The sequence below is a fragment of the Vombatus ursinus genome, unplaced genomic scaffold (genome assembly GCF_900497805.2).
Source record: "Vombatus ursinus unplaced genomic scaffold, bare-nosed wombat genome assembly UNPS02014807.1, whole genome shotgun sequence".
Taxonomy (NCBI): domain Eukaryota; kingdom Metazoa; phylum Chordata; class Mammalia; order Diprotodontia; family Vombatidae; genus Vombatus; species Vombatus ursinus.
This window is the reverse complement of record NW_020954585.1, coordinates 40,181,128-40,203,513: the sequence shown is the minus strand read 5'-3', so window position 1 is coordinate 40,203,513 and position 22,386 is coordinate 40,181,128. Positions and strand designations below refer to the sequence as shown.

Genomic DNA, 22,386 nt, shown 5'->3' with positions numbered 1-22,386 from the left:
AAGATGAAAAGATAGATATAAAAAGTAATTAGAGACTAATGAATTTTTTTAAACTAGGGGTAACTTTTCTACTGCAAATGTCTTAATTATGATTTGAATAATTCCATGAGTATTTTGATAAGTTTTGGAGGTACCAGTAAACTTTTTAAAATTTTAAGAACTCTTTTATTGATCCTGAAATCTATTCAGAAGAGATTCAGTAAAATTCAGAGAAGGGTTAAGATAAGTAGAACTTAGGAAAACAGTACAAGAGAAATTACAGTAAAATTTCTGTGAGTTTATATACTTCCATAATTCAGAATTTAAGACATTTCTGTTACTCACTGCTTTTTAACAATGCCCTGAAGACATTGAGCAAGCCCTGTTATCAGCTCCTACATTGGGATTCCCTTATTAAAGATGAATCCCAAAGTGATCCAAGAGAAAGAAAAGCTTGTTTTAAAGTGAGGAAGCAACTGAGAAGTAAATAAAGTTTAATGTTTTCTGTGAAGGCTATGATAAGTTAGGGTAAGAAAACAGAAGAAATGGACTTAGCCTTTGAGTGATTTGAAAGGAAATAAAGAAAAAGTTACATCTAGAGACCTTCCAAAAATTAGTCTACATAAGACATAGTTTTTTTTTTAGTAGTGCAATCTCTATTGGTTCTAATCAAAATTACTTTAAGAAAAGCAGATCCTTGAAATCTAGAAATTGTTATGCTACAAATCAAAGGGTACTGCTAATCCAAATCATTGTTGACTATCTGACAATGAAGCAAATTTTATTATAGGTCATAAAGGATAGTAAGAAAAAGTAATGGTGCAAGTTGGAGGTTGGAATGCAGGAATACCTCTGATAAAGTTAATGAGGACTGAAGCTTCTTATCCACTCTGAGACTGCCTGTAGACTAAATTTAAATGAAGGAGAGCCAGAACTTCTGGGACAGTATTTGATGATAGTATTTGATAATATTTGACCTTCCTCCTAAATCTATACAACAGTTTGTTTGAAAGGAGAAAGAAGAGGAGCTACATGACACAGTAATATGGCTTTGGGGTCTTCTATTCTAGTGTGTCTTTTTCTACATGTCTCTGTGTTCCCCTATGCTCTATTGGTCCTGGGAATTCTTGGATGCTAGGTTATATTGAAAACTGCATGAAGTCTGAAGAATATTATAAGTTTTATATGAAGATAACTTGATGATTTGGGATCACAAAGTTGGTACCTTTGGAAATACCTTCAGAGCTCTTTGTTATTCTCCCAGTTGCTAATGACAGAAGTTAAAGCATCTCCCTTAGACTTGTACTGCTTCCTGAATCATTTATTTCTGTTAAAAGAGCAATCATTATCCCAAGCATTCATGTGAAGAATGTTGGTGAAGTATCTGACTCCTTCCTCTTCTTCAATATAATATATCTAATCAGTTCCTCATGTCCAACCAATGCTACCTCTGCCCTACAACATCACACCAAATATGATAAAAAGACATTTAATGAGGATAAAAATAAAGGTTAATCTAGAATTGAAAATTGATTCAGCATGGCTAGATAAATGTTCACAGGATAAAAACTGGGAGTTTTAGTGGATTACAAGCTCAATATTAGATAACAATGTGATAAAACAGCCAAAATAAGTTAAGATATTGGACTGCATTGAGAGATAGGGCATTTAGAAAAAGCAACGCATAGCCCTTTTGTACTTTCTACTGGTTAGGCTACATCTGAAGTATTTTGTTCCGTTCTAGACATGATATTTTAAGGTCATTGATAATCTATAATGTGTCCAGAAGATAACGAGTTTGAGGAAAGATCTCAAGATCAAGATACATGAGCATTAGTAGAAGGAAGAGAGAGTTGTTGCCTAAAGAACATGATTTTTCTTCCACTGTTTGAAGGACTTTCAAAGGGAAGGGGATTAGACTTGTCTTTGCTTGGCAAGGAACAATGGGTAGAGAATACAAAGAGGAAAATTTAGGATTCATGTCTGGAAAAGCCCGCCCCCATCCTTGTCTCTCTCCCCTTTCACCTTTCCCCTTCTCTATAGTGTTTTGCTTCTGCCCACTACTTCCCCCAAACCACCATCTCTTCTATCAGCTCCGTTCCTTTTTTATTCCTTTTCCCTCCTACTTCCCTGGAGGATAAGATAAATTTCTATTCCCAACTGAATGTGTAGTTATTCCCTCTTTGAGCCAATTACTATGAGAATAAGGTTTAAATGCTACCTGCCCCATCCCCACATTCCCCAATGTAGAAGCTCTTCCTTTAGTGTCTCTTTTATGTGAAATAATTTATTCCATTCTACCTCTTCCTAACACCAGTTCATCTTTCTCACTCTTTAGTTTTATTTTCTTAGATATCCCATCAAATTCAACTCAATACCCATGCCTTCTGTCTATGTATAATCCTTCTAATTGCAGAAATAATAATAAAGTCCTTAGGAGTTGCAAGTATCACCTTCCCATGCAGGAATGTAAACAGTTTAATCTTATTGAAACCCTTATGATTTCTCTTTCCTGTTTACCTTTTTATGTTTCTCTTGAGTCTTATATTTAAAAGTCAAATTTTCTATTCAGCATTTGTCTTTTCATCAGGAATGCTTAAAAGTCCTTTATTTCAATAAATATCTATTTTTTCCCCTGAAGGAATATACTCATTTTTTTTTCTGAGTAGGTTATTCTTGGTTATAATCCTAGCTCCTTTGACCTCCAGAATGTCACATTCCAAGCCTTCTGATCCTTTAAGGTAGAAGCTGCTAAATTTTGTGTCATCCTAACTGTGGCTCCATGATATTTGAATTGTTTCTTTCTGGATGCTTGCAATATTTTCTCCTTGATCTGGGAGCTCTGTAATTTGGCTATAATATTCCTTAGAGTTTTCATTTGGGGATCTCTTTCAGGAGGTGACTGGTGGAGTCTTTCAAATTTCTATTTTACCCTTTGGTTCTAGAATATCAGGGCAGTTTTCCTTGACAATTTATTGAAAAATTAAGTGTAGGCTCTTTTTTTTTCCCAGCCAAAGACAAGGTTTATTAGAACATCCATCATATTGGGCAGACTCTTCAGGAATGTCTGAACATTAGTAAGTTATTGACTAGATTTTAAGAATCTAAGCAGTGGCTAGATTTTAGGAATCTGAGCAGTGGCCAAGTAGTCCAATGAGGTAATAGAATTACCAAGGGTGGGAAGTGGCCTGGGTCCATAGGGAGGAAAGACTATGGAGGGAAGATTGGGTATAGCCACAGTGAAAGGCCAATTGATGGGATTATAGCCTCAGGCGATGTGGGAAAGTCCAGGGTTTTTCCTTTCTGGGGTCCAGATCCCAACCCCATCATTCCCCCCTCAAACAAATGGGACCCAAATTCTTTTGGTAAGGGGAAACTCTCTTCTTCTGTGAGAGGGGTTAACAGATACCCTCTTGACTCAAGGGAAGGGAGTGACCAGGTTGTATATGTGTTTCAAAACTCCTTAATGATCAATCACAGAAACCTCTAAGATATTTTTAGCTGTTCTAACTTGTAGAGGGCCAGCTCTGATCAGTCCAGAAAAGGGTTAAAGAATTCAGGTTGGAATTTAACTCCTGCCTGTTCTTACCTTCAAGGGCTCACTTAATCAGGATGTTGGCTCACCACTCTCCTGTTCATTAAGGGGCTCCTGGAACTGGCTGACTGTGACACAATAAAAGTCTGGCATGAGGGATAACATGTGGCAAACTAGGGAGGACTAGTCACATCCTTTGAGATAAGAACCTGAGACAGCCCTGAGAATGATTGTTGAGGCCTGTTAATTGACTGTTAATCTCTATCTTGTAACCATTTGTTTAAAATGATGTAATCCTTTTTTCTTGACACTTTTATTGTATGCTCCTTTGATGTATGTCCTGAAAGCATTTTTTTACCGAGCTCTGAACCTTGAAATTATCAGTAACAGTTACAGAATATGCATAGTTTTCCCACACGAGGGATCCTTTGAAGTTCCAGATTTTTTCCTATATATGCTGTGACCCTCAGATGAATAAACGATTCACTCTTGGCTGACCCGCCTGGCCCATGTTTCTTCATTTGGTGCTCTCTCATCAGGTGTGACTCTTAGTTGCTGGGAACACTAACTTTCCCTGTAACCTCCATGAAGGAGAATTCAGAGGTACAGAGGGAAAGGAGTAAGTAAGCCTCAGGGAACCAAAAAGCAACTGCAGTTTTCCCCAATTCCCTAGTGCCGAAGGAATTCACAGATACACTTCCAGATAGAGTCCTTGTGTTCTATGCTGTGGAAGGTGTACCCAGGTCCATGGCCTTCAACCGACCCAGTGGACCAAAAGCCTGAGAGCTTCAAGCTGAGGGAGAGACAGCCTTGTAACTGTCTGCCAGAAAAGCACCTCCAAGCCTAGGGTGCTTGGAGAGCATCCCTAACAGCAGAGCAAGAAAGGAGGGACAGGAGGTTTACATACATTCCAGTCTTGGCTGCAGAAGAATTTGGGGTTAGGCAGTTTCCCTGTATGGGCCACCAAAATGATGCAGTTTAGGAGTCCAGGGGTGCTGGGACCCCAAAATCACAACACGCAGGTCCTGCCTGAAAGAATTTGACCCAAGCCTTCTTTTGGTCAAAGACAAGGTTTATTAGAACATCCATAATATTGGGCAGACTCTTAAGGAGTCTGAACATTAGTAAGCTATTGGCTAGATTTTAAGAATCTGAGCAGTGGCTAGATTTTAAGAATCCTAGCCTCTTTTTTTTTTTTAAATCATGACTTTTAGGTACTCCAATAATTCTTAAATTATCTGTCCTTGATACATTCTGCAGGTCAGTTGTTTTTCAATTTGTTATTTCACATTTTCTTCTTTCTTAAAAATTTGTATTGTTGTTTCTTGATGTCTCAGGGAGTCATTAGCTTCTGCTAGCCCAATTCTAATTTTTAAGGAATTTTTTTCTTTAGTGAGCTTTTGTACCTTCTTTTCCATTTGGCCAATTCTATTTTTTTAAGGAGTTCTTTTCATCAGTGGATTTTTGTGCCTTATTTGTTATTTGATCAATTCAGTTTTTTAGGATGTTATTTTCTTCAGTATTTTTGATGCCTCCTTTATTGAGCTGTTGACTGTTTTTTTTTATGATTTTCTGCATCACTCTCATTTCTTTTCCCAATTTTTCTTCTAACTCTCTTATTTGATTTTTTAAATTATTTTTTAGCTCTTTGAGGAATTCTTTTTTTTTTTTTGGGTATCTCTAACCCATTCAAAATTTTCTTTGAGGCTTTGCATGTAGCTGTATTGACTTTGTTGTCTTCTACCTGTCACAATAGTAACTTTCTGTGATCCAGTTCTTTTTTGGTTGTTTGCTCATTTTTCCAGTCTATTTCTTGACTTTGAATTTTATGTTAAAGTTGGACTCTGTTCCCTTGGTGGAAGGGGTACTGTCCCAAATTTCAGGTTTTCTTGTTACTGTTTTCAGAGTTAGTTCTGGGAGTGTCTAAGTTTTCTATTCTTCCAAGGTGGTATGATCTAAGGAGAGATGTGGTCACTGCTTTCCTTGCAATGGTCACAAGCATCTTTTCTTCCCTGGAACTATGACCAGGCTCCCCACTCCCCTGTGACTCAGAACCACATATTGGCATTGCAACAGAGTCTTCCACCTAGTGCCAGCAAAGAGTTCCCTGTAATCTTCTGACTAATTGTCTGGCCCCTTTACCATCTGTAGGCTGAGAGCTCTAGAAGAATCTCCTGCCTCCAGTTCTGCCCCCAAGACCTGCTGCTGATCATGCATGGCCTGTGCTATCCTGTGTTCTACTCTCACTCAGTAAGAAGACCTTTCCTCCTGTCCTTCTAAGTTGTCTTATGTTAAAAAATTGTTTCACTCCAACTTTTTGTTGGTTCTGCTTCCAGAATTCATCTTGAGCCATTATTTTAAAGCTGTTTGGAAGGGAATTTGAGAGAGAACAGGTCTTTACTTTTCCATCTTGACTTCACCCCTAAGACCTAAGTTTAAATCTAGCTTCAGACATTTTTCAGCTAAGTGCCTTTGGGCAAATCATTTAATTTCTGTCTGCCTTAGTTTCCTCAATTATAAAATGGGGATAATAAATAATAACACCTGCCTCATAGGGTTATGAAGATCAAATGAAATAACATTCATAAAAGCACTTAGCGCAGTGCCTGGCACATAGTAGGTATTTAATAAATAATTGTTTTTTTCCTTTCTTTCCAAAATGGACCAGTTCAAAGCTCCACTAACAATGAATTAATGTGCCTGTTTCCCCCTAGCCCTTCCAGCATTTGTCATTATCTTTTTGTTTTGGCATTTTATTTGCATTTCTATAATTGCTAGTGATTTACAGCACATATTCATTTGACTACTGATAGTTTGGATTTCAATTGATGTATACCATAGCTACTCTTTGGAGCTCCAGTTTCATATCCCAACTGCCTAGCAGACACCTAGAATTAAATGTCCCAAAGGCAACTCAGATCCAACCCAAGATAACAGAACTCATCTTTCCCTACACTCACCCCTCTTCCTAACTTTCCTATTTCTGTTGAGGACACTATCATCCTTCCAGTCACCCAGGTTTGCAACCTTGGAGTCATGCTCCAGGTGCTTCATTCTCACCCTTCTTATCTAGGCAGTGGACACCTCTCCTGTCTGTTCCCTTCTCTTCATTCTCATAGCCACCACTCTAATTCAGGCTTTTATCTCCTCATCTGGATTGCAGAAATAACCTCATATAATTTATCTCCCTGCTTCTAGTCTTAAATATGAAACAAGAGCACCAGAAAGCAAACCCTGGATCTAAGCAAAGAATAAGTTCTGAGTGGGCCAGAGAGATGCTGGGGCAAATTTAAAACTGATAATAATGAAAATCAGTAGATCTGCCCAGCCCTCTCAACCCATCTCCCACACAATTGATATTCCTAGAGCATAGATCTGACCATGTTACTCCCCTGCTCAAGAAGTTGTGGTTCCTTTTTGCTTCTAGGATAAAATAGACTACTCTGTTTGGCTGTTAAAGACCTTCACAATCTGGTTCCTCTCAGATTTCAAGAGTGATTGTCTATTACTCTCCTTCACACATGATCTGATATTCTTCTTATTCCCTTTACATGACTTTTAATTTCCCATCTTTGTGCTTTGATCCAAGCTACCATCATTCCTGGAGTGCATTCTCTACTCTCCTGCCACAAAGTTCAGTTCAAGTTCTACCTCCTCTCAGAAGCTTTCTTAGATTCTCTCAGCTGATTGGGTCCCTACCTCCCCCACCAGAAATGATTTTTTTTCTACTCTAGATATATTTTGTTTATTTTTTGTGTTCAGGTTATTTTTCTCTAATGGTTTGTAAGTTCCTTGAAGGCATTCTTATCTTTGCATCCTCAATACCTAGGGTAGTGCCCAGGAGCATATTAGGCACTTGATAAATGCTTATTGAATGAAAGAAGAAAGTTATCCTCTGATGGTGTTTTTACTTATACTCATCACAAGCATCATAACAGTATCCCAGAAAAATGATGTCTTTGGGCAGGTAGGTGGTGTGACTTTGGAAGACCTGAGCTCAAATCTCATCTCCAACAATGACTAGTTTTATGACCTTGGACAAATCAGTTAACCTCTGTGTCTCAGTTTCCTCATTTGTAAAATGAGGATAATAATAGCATCTACCTCCCAGGTTATTGTGAAGATATAAAATGAGATATTGTAAAATGTTTTGCAAACCCTAAAAACTTTATTATCATGGTAAAACCAACTCAGCTGACTCCTTTTTTTTCCCGAAGCAATTGGGGTTAAATGACTTGCCCAGGGTCACACAGTTAGTGAGTATCATGTTTCTGAGGCAAGATTTGTATTCAGGTCCTCCTGACTCCAAGGCTGGAGCTCTATCCACTATGCCACCTACCCACCCCCTCCTGACTCCTTTATTTGTTTCTACGGGGAGATTTATGAACTGACTGTATTGAGTTATAACCTCTTTTTTATCTTCTGGGTTCATTTATATCAAGAGTGTCCATACTGAGGTGGTTTAGTTCCTTTGGTAATAATCAATCACCGTTGGACAAAGATCTTCCATTGTTAGTATCCACAGTTAAATAAATGTTTATAGACAGCCTCAACAATGTGTGATTTTAACATCTCACACCCCCTTTCCACCAGTTAACCATGTCACTATGGAATCAATGGCTAAAGAACTCATCACATTGTGATTAGTTTTTTTATAATGAACCTTATGGCATATAGATTTACAGCTGAAAAGGAAAGGTCATTAATTGAGACTCAGAGAAGTCAAATGACTGGCTGAGAATCACACAACTACTGTCTGAGGCAGGATTCAAACTCAGGTCTCTCTGATAGTCCAGCAGTGTATCTACTATGCCTCAAGTTAAGGTGATTTGTTCAAGGTCAAATAGCTAGTAAGTAGCAGAGCCAGGATTTGAATCTTATTCCTCCAAATCCAAATCTAGTGTTTTTTCCACCATACCTTGTTACCTCCAACAGCACTTAGTCAAGCTTGTCTTCAAATAACAGATGCAGTCTTTATCCTGCATCATACTCAAAGCCTTCCCAGATCTGTAAAAACCTATCAGAATGTGTGCTCTGCTGGCATAACTTTCAAGAATATAGGGTCTCCTATGTCCTAAAATTATCAGAATAGGACTTTTGTGGAAGTTAGTAGATTAAGAAAACGTCCATATACCTGGATTTAACAAAATTAGTCAACATCTCTCATTGTATGTTCCTGGAGATGGTAAAGAGACATGTACTGAGTAATAGTTTAGTGAGATACATTCAGAGCTGATGGAATGACAGGAACAAAAAAAACCCCACATTGATGTATGTTGATAAATAGCTAATTGAGTCATGTGCCATAAGGCTGTATACATTGAAGATTTTTATCAATGACTTAGCTTACCATATTTTTAAGTGACACAAAGTTTGAGACATAAAACTAACATGTTAAATATTAGGGGTCCCCAAAAAATGAACAGGTTGAAATGATGGAACAAATAAGATGAAATGGATTTGTTTGTTTATTTATTTATATCTGAGTCTCCCTCTCTCACCCAGGTTGGAAGTGGAGGGAACTCCAGGTTGGAACACCAGAGCTCAGGTGATCCACTAGCCTGGGCCTTCCAGGTAGCTCCATTACAGGTGTGCACCACCACACCCAGCAGTAAAATGAAATTTAATAGGGATGTATCCTGCACTTAGATTAAAAAAAAATAAAAACCTGCACAAGGACAGCTTGGATAAAATATGACTTGACAGCATTTCAAGTAGAAAGAATCTGGAGCTTTGGGTAGACTATAAACTCAAGATGCCAGGGGGGAAAATATAAATACAATCCCTAAGCTTCTTAGTTTCCCTGCCTTCCTTCAAGACTCAGCTTAAATTCTACCTTCCTCAGGAAGTCTTTTACAGTACCACCTCTGCTCCCATATTCCCACACCCCCAGCTCCGAGTGCTCTTTCATCTCAGATTCTCTTCTGTCTTCTTATATGTATATTTTGTATGGGCCTAGTTCTCCCCTATTATAATGTGAGCTCCCTGAAGGCAGGGATTGTTTTTGCCTTTTTTTACAACCCCAGCCTAAATGTCTGTTGATTGACCATGTTTGTTGACTAATAGAAGTATCACATATGGAATGAGAGAGGGGATGGTCCCACAAGTAGTCTGACTGGGTCAGACCACGTATGGAGTATTGTATTCCACTCAAGATGCCAAATTTTAAGAGGGACATTAACAAGTTGATGTGTGATAACAGAAAGGTAACCAGGCTAATGAAAGGACTTTAAGACATATCATTCAAAGATAAGTTAAAGGATTTGGGGATGCTTACTCTAAAGAAAAGAAGACATAAATCATGTTCATGTTCATTTGAAAGGATGTTATGTAGAGAGATAATAAGCTTGTTCTACTTAGCTTTGAAATGTAAAATGAATACTTAAAAGATAGAATTTACAAGAAGGAATATTTTGGCTTAGTATGAGAAAGAACTTCCTAACAATTAGCATTATTCAAAACTGAAATAGCCTACATGGAAAGCTAATGAGTTGCTAACCACTTAAGTAAAAAAACTGGGTGACCACTTGTAAAAGGAATTCATTCTTCAGAGTTTAGACTATATGACTTCTAATGTACCTTCTAACTCTAATTACTTGACTTTATAGCAGTACTTTTGCACATAGCAAGCATTTAATGTTTGATAAATTTAACTTATAGTAGAAATTCTTCAATGTAAAATTATAGACTTTTAGAAATAGAAAAGACTTTAGAAATCATTTAATCTAACACTTTCATTTTACAGTTGAGAAAGCTGTAGCTTAGAGATGTGATCTGATTACCCAAGATCATTCAACTGGTTCACTCAGATCTCCTTATTCCTTACTTGATATTTACTTGATAATAACTGACATTATTCAAATTTTTTTAGAACTCCTCTTTTAGAATTACCAGTCAACAAGCATTTGTTAAGTGCCTACTATGTGCCAGCCACTGTGCTAACCCCTGTGAATATAAATACAAAGAAATAAGACAATCCTTATTCTCAAGGAGTTTACATTGTAATGGGGAAGACAATAAGTACATATTAAGCTGAAAAAATAAATATAGAGGGAATAAATGCAAGTAAATAGAAAATAATTAAATACACTGTAGTTTGGGAGAGAGGACACCAGCAACTGGGAGAATTAACAAAGGTTTTATTTAGAAGGTCAGGCTGGAACCAGGTCTTAAAAGGAGAAGGATTTTATAAAGCAGAAGTTAAGAAAAAGTGCTTGGGGAGAGAGGATGTCAAGCAGTGCAAAGATATACTGGAATGACATGTGTGAAGAACAGAGAGGGGGATGGTTTAGTTGGATGGAAGCATGTGAAAGATAAGTTGGGGCTACGTTGTGAAAGGCTTTAGAAACTAAAGAGAGACATTTATAGTTGACTACAGAGGCGATAAGAATTCACTGGAGTTGACTCTGTAGGAGAATGACATGTTCAGATCTGTACTTGAGGAAAATAATTTTTGGCACAATGTGGCCAGTGGATTGAGGCAGGGTGACCAATTAAGAGGCTGTTGCATTCTAGCCAAAAAATGATCAGGGCCTGAACTAAGTAGTAGTTGTATGATGAGATCATTCAGACTTTAGAGCCACATAAGAAAATTAATTTTGTATTACATCTATCTTCTCCCCTACCTCTTAGCATTAACCAACTTAGTTCTTTTCATTTACTATACTTAGCGATACACATCTTTTAACTGCTTCCAAAAAATTAAACCATACATTTGGATATATATTTTAGTATAGTTGTTAAAAATCACTTACTTTCTAAGTCCCAAGTTAGGCAGTACCTCCTATTCCTGGTAGTTAGCTGAAATTAGGAACATTTTAAAGTGCTTTGCATCAAGCAATTAAGAGCTTCTGATGGCACAAAATGTATACTCTGGGAAGTGTAGCTATATATTTAAGTTTTACATAATTATTAGATACAAAGGTGAAAAATAAATTAGTAGGTGCCAAGAGTCTATGGGGTTGGTTGTCACCTGAAGGAGGAGCCAGAGCAAGGCATACAAATGCAAAAGTGAAACAATCCTTACTCTCAAGGAACTTATATTCTAATGAGAAAGACAAGTACTCATGTAAATATATATAGAACTATAAAAAGAATAAATTCATGGCAGATGCATAAGATCTTACATACCTCACTAACTCAACCTCTCTACACTTTTTTTTTTAAGTTGTAAAAGGGGAATAATATTTGTATTACAGATTACCTTATAGGAATGTATGTAAAACACTTTCTACAATGCAAAGAGCTATGTGTATGTTATTATTTTGGTGTGTTATTGTTTTTGGTTTGCATTAGCTTTTGGTAAAATCCCTAGAAGGGTACTCCATGCTTAAGAAGGCAAGTCAGTAAGGCTCAAGGTAATTAGGGTAACAAAATCCAGCCATCAACAAACTTTTTAGATCTAGACCCAAGAAGGAAAAAAGAAGGAAAGAAAGAAAGAGGATGAGAGCTGGTAGGGATCCCCAGAGCTTTAATACCAATGATTTTTTCACTATGTGACACTGTAAGATATGAGAGAAAGTGTCAGGAGTTCATAGAGAGTCAACAGATAACCTCTTAGCTAGAGTGCCTATACAATGACTAAGTGCATTATCAAATGATCACAGGCTATAAACTAGAAGGTGCCTTAGAAATCATCAAGTCCTCTCTTTTCCTTTTACAGAAGAGTAAACTGAGGGCAGTGACTTGTCCAGGGTTACATGTCTGCTAAGGAACAGATACAGAATATGAACCCAGATCTTCTGACTCTAAATCTCAGGATCTTTCCATGACAGCAAATTACCTTCCAGAGTAGTTGGTGCTTATTCCCAAGGGGCATAGACACTCTAAATAATTTGGCCTTGATCATCCAGGAGATAAGAAACCTAGACCCTAGTTCCTGCATAAGAAATCTTGGCAAGGTGAAAGTGCCTTGTATAGTTAGCCAGGGGTGGGGAACCTTTGGGCTCCAGGCCCCACATGGCCCGCCCTCTAGGCCCTGTGAAATTTGGATTCAATCAAAGGGCTGAACCTGAGGACCTAGAGGGCCGGCCATGTGGGGCCTGGAGCCCAAAAGTTCCCCATCCCTTTGAGTTCTTTGCAATTCTGAGATCCTGTGAAATAAAATTTTAAAATAAGTCTTTCAGAAAATCTTGTGGAATGTGAAGCTAATTTAAAAACCTTTTAATTCGATGTTTTAAAATCTTAAATTAGTAAAAGCTTTAGGTCTTCTGGGGACCTTTCCATGATAGCACATTATGTTCCAAGGTATTTGGTGTTTGTTCCAGAGAGACATAGGCACTTTGTCCTCATTATCACTAACCTTACTGTAGCATCAACTGCATCTAAGACAGTTTCTTATAGGCTCAGTGTGTGTGTATGTGTGTGTGAAAAATAAACAGCTGACATTTATAAAGCACATGAAAGTTTGCAAAGTGTTTTACATGCATTATTTCTTTTGATCCTCATAAAACCCCCTGTGAAATATGTACTATTATCCCTATTTTACAGATGAGGAAATTAAGTCTAAGACAATTTCTTACAGACTGTGTAAGATAAAAAAAAAATTAACTGACATTTATATAACTCTTGAAGGTTTGCAAAGTGTTTTACATGCATTATCTCTTTTGAATCTCATTAAAGCCCTGTGAAGTATTACTCCTATTTTGCAGAAGAGGAAACTCAGCTACAGTGGTTGAGTGGTCACACTGGGTCACACAACCAGTAAGTGTCTGGGGCAGGATCTGAACTTAGGTCTTCTTGATTCCAAATCCAGCTCCCAAGGGGCTCCCTCTTACCTCGAGGATCATTTTTTTTTTTTAAATCGTCTGTTTGTTTGGCTTTTAAAGCCCTTCACAATCTAGAGCCGTCTCCTATTTCCAGTCTTCTTACACATTACTTTCTCCCCCCTCTGCACCTACTCTTCGATCCAGTGACACTTGTCTCCTCACTGTTTCTTGCCCAAGACACCCGACTCAGAGACTCTGCAATGGCCTGGAATTCTCTCCCTCCTCATCCTCTACCTCCTGGCCTCCCTTAAGTCTCAGCTTCGAAGAAGTGCCCACCGTCTTCAAGGAAGCCTTTCCTAGTCCTCCGCAATATCTCCCATTTATCCTGCACACATCTTGTTTGCACATAGTTGCATGCACATCGCGGCCCCGTGAGCTTCTTGAGAGCAGGGACTGTCTTTGCTCTTCTTTCTTTTTTTTTCTTAACTTTTCTTTGCATCCCCACGGCTTAGCACAGTGCCTGGCACATAGTAGGCGCTTAATCGATGCTTGAGAAGGCGCGGGTTTCCACCCTGGCAGGCTCACTCTTTGAGTGTCCTTGGTAACGTCATCTTTCCCCCATCCCGGCCTCAGTTTGCCCATCTATAAGAGGAGGGGCTGGGCAAGCTGCAGGATCTCTGGAAACCCAATCCGCGGTCACCTCTGCCGCGGGCCAGCAGTCTCCGCTCCCCTCCCCCCGCAGGCCCCTCCTCCCGCCTCTCCCAGCCCGCGTGCAGCTGTCGCCGTGACGTCGGCACGGCGCTGCGGACGCCGAGTTCCATAGAAGGGGAAGGGGGTGGGAGTGGGGGCGGAGGACGGGGCACTGGGCACCGAAGAAAGGGGCGGCTCGCGGGTCGAGCTCGAGCCCGACGGCCAGTCCCAGCGCCCTAGGCGCGCCTCTGCGGCGGCCTGAGGGGATCGCCCGAGCGCGAGCGCCCGCGGGGGGAGGGGCGGAGGGGGAGGAGCGAGAGGGGGCGGGGGCAGGGAGGGGATGTCAGCCGCGTGCGCCGTCTCGCCGAAGGCTCAGCCGCCGCCGCCGCCACAGTCTCCGCGAGAGGAGCGGGCCCGGCCGGCGATGCACAGGCGCCGCCGCCCTCCGCTTCCCGTCGTTCAGCCGCCCGAAGGCGGAGGCGATGGCGGCAGCGCCGTGGGGGGACGAGGGGAGAGTGAGGACGTGGAGGTGCTGTTCTCGGCCGGGCGCCGGGCGCCGGCGGCCGGGGCAGCGGCGGTGGCATGCAGTGCCGAGGAGGAGGAGGAGCGGCTGGAGCGGGAGCACTTCTGGAAGATCATCAACGCCTTCCGCTACTACGGGTAAGGGCTCGTGCTCCCCCGCCCCACCCCCACCCAACCCCGGCGCGCCCCCGGCCCGGCCCCGGCGGGCCTCGGCCCCCCACGCAACAATGCCCCCCCCCTCCGCCACCACCCCCCGCAGGTGCCGCGCCGGCCGCCGGCATCCCCCGGCCCACGGGACCGTCCCCCTGCTGGAAGTTGGCTCCAAACTTCCCGGGGTGACGTCTCAGCCCCGGGGCAGCTCCGAGCACTCCGGACCTTTGCACGTTACAGATGTTTGATAGATGCTTGTTGGGTTGGATCGCACTCCTTGGGATGTGATCGAGGTCTCTGCCTCTGCTTTGATACTGTAAGCTTGTCTTTTGGGCGAGTCTAGAAGCAGCCAGCATTTATTAAGCGCCTACTAACGCCCCAGGCAGTGTGATGGGCGCTGAGAATACCTGGAAGGGCAAAAAGAGCCCCTGCCCGCAGGGAAGTCACAGTCTAATGGGGAAGACGGATGCAGACAACTTTTTACCTACGAGATGTGTGCTAGGTAAATTGGAGCTGATCTCCAAGGGGAGACGCTAGAGGGGCCGGGTTGTTGCCTTCCTTTCCCACCTAAAGTAATCCTACCTCCTCAGGTGTTCTCATAAGACTTAGAATCTCTCCTTAACACTAATCTGTCAGTTGGTCAGTCAACAAGCATTTATTAAGTCTTTACTGTATGCCGACACTGAACCACTCTTCAGATGTAAAGAATAGAAGTCCTAATCACATTCTAGTTTGCGTAACACTTTTAAGTGTGCATGTCGAGGGCAGAGACTTTTTAAAATCTTTCTATCCCTAGCACTGTTCCTTGCCTTTATTAAATTAAAAGTAAATATTTTTAAAAGCCTGATTTAGAAAGAGATTTTTCAGTTATCTGATAGGTCATAAAAACGACACATATGATAGGGACTTGCTCTTTTAGTAACAACATTTGTATGTTTTTATGCTAGGCTGTTCATACACAGTTTTTTTTTTTTGTCTTGTTATTTAATATAGAGAAACTTAGGGTTTATCCTACTTGTGGAATTGAGTGTCAGGCACTGTTTTTGCGATTGTTTTTTACTCGTGCATAACTATATTAGCCCTTACAAACTAATACTGATTGAATTTTGAAATTTGCATCTTTTATGAATGCAGACTGGTGAACTGTTGAGTGATGCTATGTTTGTTGGTCTGTTGAAGATGGGTGGGGAATAATTTGAATCAGTTCATTTTTAGGTTTTCATAGTTGGTAGAAATTGACAAAAGCCAAGGCTTTTAAAAATCTGCTACTGTTACTAAGTAGGGAAAACTGAAACCAAATTAAATAAGGAAAATGTGAAATTTTTTTTAAGACAGTCGGGGTTAAGTGACTTGCCCAGGGTCACACAGCTAGTAGTGTCAAGTGTTTGGTCTGAGGCCGGATTTGAACTCAAGCCCTACTGACTTTAGGGCCAGTGCTGTATCCACTTGGCCACCTAGCTGCCCCTGAAAATGTGATTTTCTGTCTTTCACATCAGTACTCCCATTCTGCCATCTGCACTTGGGATTGACCTATAATGCATAATAGTTTTGGGATGGATGTCTATATATTGTTAACTCACCCCTATATGCACAAAGTGACCCTGAAACCCCCATTTAAAATAAATGAATGGGACTAGAATGAGGGAAAATGTAAAAGACTATATGGATAGAAAAGTAAGTGGTTCTTCAGCGAATGATAAAGATTCTGTAGATATCAAACACAGGATCATAGGATTGTAGATTTAGAACTGGAAGGAGACTAATATACCTCCTCTTTTAAGTACAGAAATGTTGATGTTAGGATTTGGAGTCAGGAAGACTCATCTTCCTGAATTCATATCTGGCTTGAGACCCTGGAAAAGTCAGTTAATCCCATTTGCCTCAGTTTCCTCATCTGTAAAGTGAGCTGGAGAAGGAAATGGCAAACCAATCCTGTATCTTTGCCAGGAAAACCCCAAATGGGGTCATGTAGTATCAGACACTACTGAACAACAACAAAAAAAGACAATGATATAACAAGTGTTAGAAGTTTACATGTTACGATGAAAAAGGTTGTTACTAACCATGGAGGCATGATTTGACTGGCATTATAAAAAGTCCCAAATACTGTTTGTTTGTTTTTTTTAATCTTAAACTGATCTAGTCCTTTCACTTGGGATTGACCCCCTTAAATATTATTCCTCCTTTTACCTTGTTTTCAGATATCATAACTGACATTTATATGACTCTACAAAGTTAGGTACGACAGGTATTATTATGCCTACTTTACAAATAAGGAAACTGAGACTCCAAGAGATTAGGTAATTTCTCCATGAACAACACCTAATAAGTGTCTCAGTCAGTATTTTAACCCAGATCTATTATTCTCTCTACTGTGTAGTGCTGCATCTGAAAATAAAACAGCTTTCCTTCCTTTGCAGCATATTGCAAAATGCCAAGTTAGATACTGTTATGGGAATTGAAAAATATTTTTAGGTATCACAAATGTCACCAACCAAATGAAGCCCAGATATCAGCAGGTATAAACTGTGTGTGACGTTGTTAAGACATAAGGCTCCTAGTATTTTTAGGGGAAGGATTAGAGGGCAATAGATTTTCCTTAGCTTCCCCACACAGGACAACTTTTGTTCTTTTAAGGGAATTTATTTAAATCAGGGAATAAATAAATAAGGGAATTATTTAAATCTTAATCAGAGATAGTAGATATAATTTATTCCAGCCCCCTTGCCTTTGACCTCATTTGTCAATATTCATCTCCCTTATCCTACTCTTCTCCCTTCACAGATGAGCTGAAGGAGAAAATTGTAGCAGTGTCTTGCAAGTGCCACACACAGTGCCTTGCACATAATTTACACTTAATAAATGTTTGAGTTGAAAGTTGTCTAATTTATTTGCTTTTCCTTAAGGGCTGAGCACATTATAGTCTTTGGATAAATTTGTTGAATTTTTAATTATATTATTCCTTTATGTTCCAGTTAGTAGTAAACATTGGATAAATATTTGTTGATTTGATAATAGATTAATTTGTTATAATGTTGTGATTTGATTTTTAGGAACTTTCGTATAAAAAACTGAAAGTGCTCTATAACCAAAAAAACTGAAAACTCCTTCAGAGTTCTGTGTTCCTACCACCTGTGCAAGAAATGCCTTGGCAAAATAGTTATTGGTTTAATTAGGAAGCTGTCTTGAGATTTGCTCCTTTCCTCTGCCTGTGCCAGAAAGGAGTTAGTGTGGAGCTTCAGTTTCTCCAGGTTTTATGACCCATCTTAGATGTCCCTCTTCTCTATGTCTCTTCTGACCTCTTGTGCAAATGAAAATGGTAGCATTGTGGTAGAAAAATTGAACTTGACTTAAGAGTTGAAGTAAAAGTACGAGGAAGGTGGGGAGAGGGGTAGCTGGGCATAAAATAGACAAGAAGAATATGTACTCCTAGTTTATTTGCAGCTGGGGAGAGGGAAGAATGAAAGGATCAAGGACAAAAAAAAATCTGGTGCGTTTTCTTTTTTTAAAATGTGAAAAGGATGTTTAAGAACTCTGTAGAAGAGCCATGGACTTGTATTAGTTTAGAGTAGATAGTTTATTTCAGTGATTTGAAACCTTACAGTCAGTGCTTGTAATGAATTACAATTATGCTTATCATAACTGACTAAACCTAATAGCCCTGTGACTTGGAGATAAAGTGTTACTTTCTAGTTATTCCTTCTAATCAGTTCTTTAACATAATTTCTATACAATGTATTTCGACTAAATTTCTCTGTGTCCCTGTTGAAAATTTCTCCCTCTGTCCTTCCTCCCTTTCCCCAAAAACGTCCGAGGATGGGAGGGAAGAAATTTCACTTAATTTTTATTAAGGTTTCATTTGCATTATTACCAGTTTCACCTTTAACTAATCTAGGGAAGAAACATCACCCTATTCTTAATGATAAAGTAGCAAATAGATCTCCCCCAAATACTTTTTTATATACTTGGTTTTTTTCCTCTTTGTGGTTTATTTGTCTTTAACAAGTATAGCACTTTTTCTTGATTTTATTACAGTGTGTAGTCATTTTAGATTTTAATTTCCTAGGGCAAGAAATATACTTTCTTTTCTTTTCCCCAAATACTGAAGTTCTGTGTTCTGCAAACAAGTCATGCTAAATAAATATTTTGTTACTAAAGTTGAAAAGTTTTGAGTATAGCTAGAGCAGTTGTTTTTAAAATAGTAGACTAACATTTCTTTAGTATTAAAAGCATCACCTTTTTTTTTTTAATGTCTTTTTCCCTGCCAAACAGTATCACATAGGGGAAGGGACCTCAAAGGTCGAATCTAGCCCATACCTGAATAATCAGTCTTTCCATCCCCTCCTTAGTAATCTTCCACATCTGTGAGTAGTGGTAGCTGCCCTACTGGGGGCGAAACTGGCCAGTTCCATTTGGGCAGTGCAGCTCCTTCTTTCCTTCCTTCTCTGTTTCTCTTCTTTTTCTCCTACCCTCCTTCCCTTCTTTTCTCCTTCTTTCCTCTTTCTCTGTCCACAGCGGGAATCATACCTTTACCTGCGGGTGTCCTGCCCAAAGGAATATACATTTCGATCACTGATATCTTGGGGTTTATGGGCTGGGTTTTCTTTTTTAAGGACCATGTCTTAAACCCAAATCACTCTGGCTTTCATTGATTAGCCAGCAATTTCCCAGCCTGAGCTCACTTGGTCATTGTTTGGGCTCTGCTGGCTTAGAGTAAGTGTAAATAGCAGTTGTTTCTGCTTTGGCCAGAAACCCTGAGGGTCTTCCCCTCCCAGATTGAATTTTTTTTTTTTTTGGACTAGATACCTAACCTTAATCACTGAATGGGCTTTTTTTTTTTTTTTTTAAAGACAAACTGTGACTTGGGAAAGACCTTAGCTTAAAAAGGCCAAAGTCTCCCATTGTATGAGGGCCATCTCCAGTCATCCTGATCTTATATCTTGTCACTGGATCCAGATGGCTCTGGAGGAGAGTGAGGTTGGTGACTTTGCATAGCCCTCCCTCACTTAAGTCCTATGCACTAGCTTATCATTAATAAAATATGGGGGGAGGGAGAGCAGCCCTCTGCAGAATTAGCTGGTAGAAAAATTTAAGATATTTAACTGCTTTGGCTAAACATTGTATTTAGATTCAGATGATTAAATATTTCATCTTAATCGATTCAGTTCTCCATGATTTTTGTTTTTGAATCTTCCCCTTATTTCTGCTCTTCCAGTGTTTTGAAAATAGTCTTCCAAAAGATTCCAGATTACTTTTTGTTTGACTGCTGTGAACCGGAGCTTAGAAAATGTTGTTTAAGGCCTTTCAAATATTTGAAAATTGAAATGGCTTCAATTGAAAAATATTGCGGCATGACTGAACAGTATCTTAAGAACACAATTGAACATTACCTTCCCTTCCAGATGTCATGGTTCTCTACTAAGAACAAAAGACAAACAAGAAACCATCTTCCACATTCAGTGGATTCTTAGATACCTACAGTGACAAGAAACTCATTGTAAAGAATATTGTCCAGGAAGATAGAATTCTATGTCTTAAGAGCCCTTAAGGAAATTGTCTTGCTTCTGGATACCTCTAGATAGGATTTGAGAACTGGATTTAGAATTGGACATTCCTGGACTGTCATTTTACATAGGAGGAAATTCAGGTGCAGAGAAATTGACTTGTCTAAGATCACTTAGCTACTTGGTAATAGACCCAGAAATATTGAACCTAGGTGTCCTGGCTCCCAAGTCCCTGGCTTTCAAATTTTTCTACTCCATAATGGTACCTGTCAACAGAAACACTATTTATATGATCCTGTGATTTAGTAACTGGAAGAAACCTCAGAGGTCATCTAATTTCAACCATCACTATTTTACAGATGAGGAAACTGAATCCTTAAAAGATTGTGACTTCCCCAGGTAGGTAGTAAGCTGCTGAGTGAGGATCTTCTGAATTTAAATCAAGCACTTTCTCCATTACACTACACTACTTCATTGTGAAGTAGTGGGAAGGAAATTTTTCTCAGTCCTTGTTAAGAAAGATTATGCATCATTAACTTTTTTGCTTGGTAAATTTCCTAATTGTTTAAAACTCTTAGGTTTAGATTATTATTCATAGAAAAGTAAGTACTGAAGTCAATATAAATAACTAAAAATGTTACATCTATATGTAGAAAAGGTTGTTATTGCTTGAGTAAATTGGGGGAAGGGAGGGTCTTAAGGGTTAGGTTGAAAGGTCTGACAGAAGAGGGAGGGAATTGCAATTCTTTGCAATTGCCTGGACTCTATATGGTTTTTAACTGTCTTCCTGGTCAGATTTTGGTAAGAGCTTCAGCTAAAGTTCTTTACAACTGAGATAGTAAAAAGAGCTCATTTGTGATCAGAAGGCCTGGAGGTTCCACCTATCACTTACTTATTCAGCTATGTGACCTTAGGCCAATCACATAGCTTCTGTGAGCCTCATTTGGTTCATCTGTAAAATGAGAATATCTACCCAACATTTACTTTTATTTCCTTTTTTTTCTAATTTTATGGGTCAGTTATAAAAGTCAGTTATAGGAAATAATTATCAGGAAGCTTGGAATACATATTTGTTCAATCAAAAATAGAGGCATTTCTCATAAGATTTAAGTTCAACTGCTAGGGCATTTCATTGCAGTTGAAGTTTTTCATATGACCATATATGATATAACAGTGAAAAATTATACTTAACACAGAATACTTAGGTATGGTGTGGAAAGAGCCTTGGATTTGGAGATCTGGAAGCTTGAGGTCAAAACTCACATTGCCTTGTGGAAGCAGACCCAAAGAAGAAGAATTTCCCCATTTCTAAAATAGAGAATAATAATACCTGTACTATCTAACTCAAAGCTTTTGAGCAAATGAGATAATAAATATGAATATTTTGTAAACTATAAATTACAACACAAATATAAGAGCTTATCATTAATAAAATATGGGGGGGCAGCCCTCTGCAGAATTAGCTGGTAGAAAAGTTTAAGATATTTAACTGCTTTGGCTAAACATCATATTTAGGTTCAGATGATTAAGTATTTCATCTATATCGATTCAGTTCTCCATGATTTTTGTTTTTGGATCTTCCCCTTATTTCTACTCTTCCAGTGTTCTGAAAATGGTTAGTTTTCCCAAAGATTCCATACTACTTTTTGTTTGACTTCTGTGAACAGGAACATTCAGAGCTTAGAAGATGTTTAATGAGCTAAAGGTTACAATTGAAAGTAATGATCTACAACATGGTCTTTAAAATATTTCAAAGTTGAAATGGCTTCAATTGAAAAGTATTGTGGCATGACTGAACAGTATCTTAAGAACACAATTGAACAGCTATGTGAAAGAAGATAAGACTACCCTTTGGTGTTAATCCTTGTGCCACTGACTGTTTTTGTCTTTTCTAGAATGAGCATGCATGAACGAGTGAATCGAACAGAAAGGCAATTCAGATCACTTCCAGTTAACCAGCAGAGCCTGCTTCCTCAATTTCTTCTTCACTTGGACAAAATTCGGAAATGCATTGATCATAATCAAGATATACTACAAATCATTGTGAATGACTGCATACATATGTTTGAAAATAAAGAGTATGGAGAAGATGTATGTAAAGCCAGGCTAAAATGCAAAAATTCCTCCACTTCTTAAATTCTGAGTATTTGATGACCTATGAAGTAGGACCTATGCTCCCCTCTCCTTTTCTTGGTTTCATATTAATCATATATCTTACTGTGCTAATTGGTATCATAAACTTACTGTCAGACAATGAAATCAGAGTTAGTAATATATATTAATCACTTCCCTGAAAAGC

At 39.1% G+C, this 22,386-nt stretch overlaps 1 protein-coding gene across 2 annotated transcripts in view; it reads left to right on the top strand.

Annotated features, from left to right (window-relative positions):
- Positions 1 to 14,320: 14,320 nt before the first annotated feature.
- Positions 14,321 to 22,386, top strand: part of CARNMT1 (carnosine N-methyltransferase 1) — a 44,198-nt gene continuing 36,132 nt past the window's right edge. The window contains exons 1-3 of one of the 2 annotated variants that reach the window (XM_027875114.1): positions 14,513 to 14,571; positions 20,447 to 20,486; positions 21,983 to 22,178. In XM_027875114.1, the coding sequence (XP_027730915.1) occupies positions 21,984 to 22,178 (195 nt within the window). In that variant the 5' untranslated portion in view covers positions 14,513 to 14,571; positions 20,447 to 20,486; position 21,983. Of the gene's footprint in view, positions 14,572 to 20,446; positions 20,487 to 21,982; positions 22,179 to 22,386 lie in introns of both variants that reach the window. The other variant, XM_027875113.1, reaches the window with a different exon arrangement.